Below are 6,481 nucleotides of genomic sequence, written 5' to 3'. Positions count from 1 at the left end.
ACGTCAATTGGCCCGGAGCGGGGCCATGGGGGTTGTGCATGTCGCCGGGCATTTATGATTAAGTGAGGTACATATTAATACTATCGTGCGACTCACCTGGTCTCTTTCAATAGTGAATTTTCTGCCAGACAGTTTGTATGCTAATTTGCGGGCTTAGGCCGCCTCACAATGGCCAAACAAACAAACACCCATAGCTATACGTTATGGTGTGTATGTGGTGTGGTATACGATATAGTATAGTGTGGGAGCCGGCAACGGGCGGTGACGTCACAAACGAGAGCGGAGATGCTGCCAGAGAGAGAGTGAAGGGATCGACGGACAAGAGCGACTTGTCAGTCGAGGAATAGAAAGCACACAGAGCGGCTGTATTACAAGACCAATAAATAGTGTTAAACTTAATTACCAAGAGTTCATCATTCTTGGGGGAACTTGCGGGTTAATACATTGGCGACGAGGTAAATTCTATTTTGGAAGTTTTTTTTTATAAAATAATTGGCATTAAGCCGAATATCACGCGTATAAAAAAAATTTTCCTTGTCACACGGCATTGCCAGCCCAATAAATTGGGAAACGAAGCAGGAGGTGAGACATAAAGGCGAAAGATGTGCCGGCGTGAGAGGTTTTGTGTTCTCTTTCAAAGGGAAAAATTGCATCACGAAGAGAGGCTGCGTTAGAAAACAAGCCAAAGTTGATTTGGAAAGATTTATAAATGCAATAGAGGCTGCGTTCAAACAAGCCTAAATAGTATTGAGTTAAATGCATTCAATTGTAAATCAAAAGAGGCTGCGCGGAAGAGTTAAAATCTGACAAGCCAAAAAGGAAAATAATGAATTAAGAGGAGGCCGTGCGTAAGAGTTTCGACCTACGTAAGCCAAATGAATGTGTAGACTATACACAGTAGAGATACAAGTAAAAAAAAAAAAGGAAAGGAAATAAAGTATATAACTCGAGGCTGCGTTCAAACAAGCCAATATTAGAATAAAAACAAACATTTTTTTTTTGTTTTCTGTTTGGTTTCAGGATGGCTGAAAATTGTTTGAAACCGTTCCTATGCGACTCTATTGAGAAGTCTGTGCTTCGAAATGAATGGGAGAGGTGGTTTAGAGCATTCACCATATCATTGGAGGCCGAACAGATCGAGGCACCCAAGATGAAGAGAACTAAACTCCTTCACATGGGGGGCGTGCAACTGCAGACTGTCGCGTTCTCGATACCAGGTGCACTGGTGGATTATGATGAAGCCCAGGGGAATGATGTCTTCGAGATTTTGGTGGAGAAGCTAAATGCTTACTTTTCGCCTAAACAAAACTCCACTTTTGAAAGGCATTTGTTTCGAAAGTTAGCACCGCTTGAGAATGAGAATTTTGCGAAGTTTATTTTACGGTTGCGGCAGCAAATCTGCAAATGTTCGTTTGGCCAATCTAAGGTGGAAACCGAGGAGATTTGTCTAAAAGACAAGATAATAGATTCGTGGGCGCCGGTAGATTTGAAGAAGAAACTATTAGAGAGGGAGTATTCCTTGGACGAGGTCATAGAAGCTTGCCAGGTTGAGGAACAAATAAATAAACAATCCGAAGCCATGCTGATAAAACCTAATAACACCAGCATTGACTCCATCAACAAAGTTACGGCTGGGAAAGCAAAGGCGGATGTTGAGTGTTCCAGATGTGGTCGAATGGGTCACGCGAGTAACGATTTCTCCTGCCCGGCGCGAGTTGCAAAATGTAACAAATGCTCCAAAATCGGTCATTTCGCACGGAAATGCAGAACGAAACTGTATTCTCAATCAAGAAACGGGAATCTTAAAAGGCGGCAGAATAATGTTCGATGCGTGGAAGATGAGCACGCTGGGTGCAAACGGAAGAAAACATGTGAGAATTGTTTTAAGATATGCAGCGACGGAGAAGAAGGACTTATAAATTGCCTAATAGGAGGTTATGAGATACCCCTAATTATTGATTCGGGATCGAAATTTAACCTGATTAGCCACATAGACTGGATGAAGCTTAACCACGGCAATACGACCCTTTTTAACGTTAGATCGCATTCACAGAAACAATTTCGTGGATACGCATCTGAACAATTACTGGAAGTAATTTGCGTTTTTGATGCACCGATATCAGCTGTGCCAAAAGCGGAGGTGATTGCTACATTTTTTGTCATTAAAAATGGACGTCAGTCATTATTGGGCCGAGAAACCGCCATTAAACTCAACGTTCTTCGTCTGGGCCTAGATATCAATCAAGTGGAAACAACCACACCGTTTGCTAAGTGGAAAGGGATTAAAGTTAAACTATGGGTTGACCCCCAAGTTATCCCTATTCAACAGCCAGTTCGAAGGATTCCGGTAGCACTCGAAGAGAAAGTAGCTGCCAAGCTGGAAGAAGGTTTAAGTCGAGACATTATCGAAGCGGTTACTGGTCCCAGCGCGTGGATCTCTCCCATTGTGCTGGCGTTCAAGGAAAACGGTGATGTTAGGTTGTGTGTTGATATGCGGAGAGCAAATAAGGCCATTCGTCGGGAAAATTACCCGATGCCGACATTTGAGTCTTTTATGACCAAATTAAAAGACGCAAAATTCTTTTCGCGTCTCGACCTCAAAGACGCCTATCATCAACTAGAACTCGACGAAGCCAGCAGGGAAATTACGACGTTCATAACCCCTAAAGGACTCTTTAGGTACAAACGGCTAATGTTCGGAATCAACTCGGCTCCGGAAATATTTCAACGTCACCTCGAACAGCTTCTGGCACCCTTTACCAACGTCATGAATTACATTGACGATGTCATTATATTTGGAGCTAGCGAGGAAGAACATGACAAGACAGTAAGAGATGTCTGCAAAGTATTCGATGGAAACGGTGTCTTACTGAACGATCAAAAATGCACCTGGAAAACAAACAGACTCAAGTTTCTGGGTCACATCATCTCAGATAAAGGTATCGAAGTGGACCCGGAAAAAGTCAATTTAATCCGAGGGTTTCGGGAACCAATTAACAAGGAAGAAACTCGCAGTTTTCTAGGGTTGGTGACATACGTTGGAAAATTCATTCCAGACCTGACTCATTACACGGAACCGCTAAGACAATTGCTAAAGAAGGACTCGAAATTTAGCTGGGGAAAGGTGGAAAGAGATGCCTTTCGGAATCTAAAAGATCGATTGGCGAAAGTACCAAACCTCGCATATTTCAACACGCGAAATCGAACTCGGCTAATAGCCGATGCCAGTCCAATAGCGCTTGGAGCGGTATTACTGCAGTTCTCAGGTAATGGCGATCCCCTAATTATTTCATTCGCTAGCAGAGCTTTGTCAGACATTGAGAAACGTTATTCCCAAACAGAAAAAGAAAGTCTGGCTCTAGTTTGGTCGGTTGAAAGATTTTACTATTACCTGACAGGACTTCACTTCGAACTTGTAACCGACCACAAACCGTTGGAGGCCATTTTCAAACCGACATCCAGACCGCCAGCCCGCATAGAGAGATGGCTACTACGGCTCCAATCCTACCAATTCAAAGTCATCTATAAGGCGGGAAAAGAGAACATATCGGACTCATTATCCCGACTCTGCCAGACATCTCCATCCGATTCTTGTGTCGGAGACAAGGATTACAGCATACTACGGGTGGTCGAAAACAGTATTCCCCAATCGATGACCATTTCGGAAATTGCTAACCATTCAACAAAAGATGAGGAGATAATCGATGCAATGTCCTGTTTGGAGTGCGACTCATGGAAACCTGGATCCTTAAAACAACTTTACCCATTTCGTTATGAGCTCTCAGCTATAGGAGCCCTTCTGTTGCGTGGTAACCGCATCGTGATCCCGACATCGCTTCGAAACCGAGTGCTTGAGCTGGCTCACGAAGGACATCCGGGAGAGTCTGCTATGAAAAGACGTCTGCGATCGAAAGTATGGTGGCCACTGATTGACCGTGACGCAGAAAAATACGTAAAACATTGCAGAGACTGTCTTCTAGTGTCGCAAAACCCAAAGCCAGCACCGATGGAACGGAATCCATTCCCAACCGGTCCGTGGATTTGGGTAGCTTCAGACATATTGGGGCCCTTACCAAATAATGAGTTCGTAGTAGTATTTATTGACTATTACTCTCGCTATATGGAGTTCAAATTCTTACGCTCTATTACGTCAGCCAGCCTGATTGAAGTGATGAGGGAGATTTTCTGTAGGCTGGGGTACCCGAAACATTTAAGAACTGACAATGGACGACAGTACATAAGTCAAGAATTCGAGGAGTACTGCAAAACTTGCGGTATAGAACAAGTCAAATCTCCACCCTATTGGCCTCAAGCTAATGGAGAAGTGGAAAACATGAATAGATCTCTGGTTAAACGCTTAAAGATAGCTCATTCTAATTCAAAAAACTACAGGGAAGAAATCCAGAAATTTATACTCATGCACAACGTCACTCCACATAGCATAACTGGGGTAGCACCGACTCAACTCATGTTTAATAGGGTTATCCGCGACAAAGTTCCATGCATAGATGACATCCAAGAGAAGGGTATAGACTCTGCTGAAAGGGACAGGGATTGTATATTGAAACAAAAAGGGAAAGAAGAAGCAGATAAAAAGAGGGGAGCAAAGGATAACGTAATTAATGTAGGGGATAAGGTGCTTTTGAAAAATGTAGTTTTTCCTCATAAGTTAACCCCAAGCTTCCAGGAAACCGAATATGTGGTTGTCGAGAAAAATAACAACATAGTCAAACTTATGTCAGGAGACAGAACTCTGACAAGAAATGTATCTCACGTCAAAAAGATACCAATATATGCAAACGATTTGGAGGCTCCTTTACACTCTTCTATAGGCAACACTCAACCCAGGATAACATCAACCCAGGAGGACCATGGAGACGATGAACGGAAAGGCCAGCAGCGTAGACAGTCCACGGATAAACTGGACCCTTTGCCCACCAAGTCCTTGAAGCTAAAACTCGTTAACAAAGGAGGGATGTGGGAGCCGGCAACGGGCGGTGACGTCACAAACGAGAGCGGAGATGCTGCCAGAGAGAGAGTGAAGGGATCGACGGACAAGAGCGACTTGTCAGTCGAGGAATAGAAAGCACACAGAGCGGCTGTATTACAAGACCAATAAATAGTGTTAAACTTAATTACCAAGAGTTCATCATTCTTGGGGGAACTTGCGGGTTAATACATATAGTATATGGCATAGCACTCCTTGGCAGTACTCCCTGCCGAATGCTTTATTTTACTGTTATTTTAATTTATGGCAATTTTATGCGAGTGCACAGCGTAGTTGGGAAGTTGAAAGCGAACACATAATAATAAAAGCGGAAACTATTGTATTAAGTGTTTGATTTATGGTTTAACTCAATTGTTTTATTTATGAGCCATTTCAGGTTCAGAACCTATTGTTCGGCCGGCCTGTGTGCGGCTGATGATTTGAATTTCTATGCCAGGGTCAGCCCGGTATTTCGCCACGGCTGCTGGCTGGACTCGCTCTTGGCCAGAGTCAGTGGAGCACATTTTCAGCATTCCGCCTCGTTTTAAATCACTTAATTATCCACAAAAATTCAATCGGCTTCATGCTCCGCCTGTCTGTTCTGTAATCCAAAATTAAACGCACATTTTATGTGCATTTAGCGCTGACTTAGCACAACACTAATTGCACCGCATTTGCCTACATTTTCACATCGAAAGCAAAAGCACTTTAATCAACTTCGTAATGGTGGTACGTGATCTGGCGAGAATTAGTCTGATATTAAAGCAGATAGTTTATATATATTCTTATAAATAAACTGCTTATTTAGCTATTTTATTGTATGATAATGGCATACATATGTGTCTCTCCCCTGAGAGCACATGGGATCCATTCGAAAGAACCCCCATTACAGACTCGCTCTAATTACTTTCTATAGACATCGTCCATCATTCCCTGTAATTTTCTCACACTTTAAATTGACACATCGCGTCTGATGGATTAGATCCTGATGACTTGGCACTTGTATTATAGATCCCCGTCCCATATTTTTCTAGGCTCACACTTTTGATGCGAGTAGATAAGTCGCAAAGACAAAATAGCCACGTAAGTGTATTTGGCGAAATGGAAAGCAATTATTCAATGTCAAGGCGAGACACGCACAAAAACATTTAATCAATTAATTATTCATCTATATGTGCTAACAAAAAAGTCAAAAGTGAGAAATTTTAAGAAGGCTACAGTTTTTGAAATTTTCAAGTTCTGTATATTTCCAAAAACTGAAATATATATAATATTAAATACAGATTAAGTTAACTATGCATTATTAGAATAAACTCTTAAATTTGATATTTTTGATGATATTCTTCCAGCTTATCTGAAAGTCAATATACCCGAATCTCACCCATCTCTTTGAGCCTAGTGAGAGTGCACAAAATATTATGAATTTCATTCCTGGACGAGAATCGGGAGGCAGGAGCACACCAACCAGCACACAAATATGTGGCAACGTCATCA

The 6,481-nt window shown here is 42.3% G+C and overlaps 1 protein-coding gene across 1 annotated transcript; it reads left to right on the top strand.

Moving 5' to 3' along the window:
• Positions 1–218: 218 nt before the first annotated feature.
• On the top strand, positions 219–5,135 carry LOC116654932 (uncharacterized protein K02A2.6-like). Its single transcript, XM_032451695.2, has 2 exons — positions 219–455; positions 1,021–5,135. Exon 2 carries the CDS (start codon positions 1,022–1,024, stop codon positions 5,081–5,083), a length of 4,062 nt encoding a protein of 1,353 aa, XP_032307586.1. The 5' UTR covers positions 219–455; position 1,021; the 3' UTR covers positions 5,084–5,135.
• The last annotated feature ends 1,346 nt before the right edge of the window (positions 5,136–6,481 follow it).

Source organism: Drosophila ananassae, chromosome 3R (assembly GCF_017639315.1).
Source record: "Drosophila ananassae strain 14024-0371.13 chromosome 3R, ASM1763931v2, whole genome shotgun sequence".
Lineage (NCBI taxonomy): Eukaryota > Metazoa > Arthropoda > Insecta > Diptera > Drosophilidae > Drosophila > Drosophila ananassae.
The sequence above is the reverse complement of the archived record's forward strand: the minus strand, read 5'-3'. Positions and strand labels throughout refer to the sequence as shown.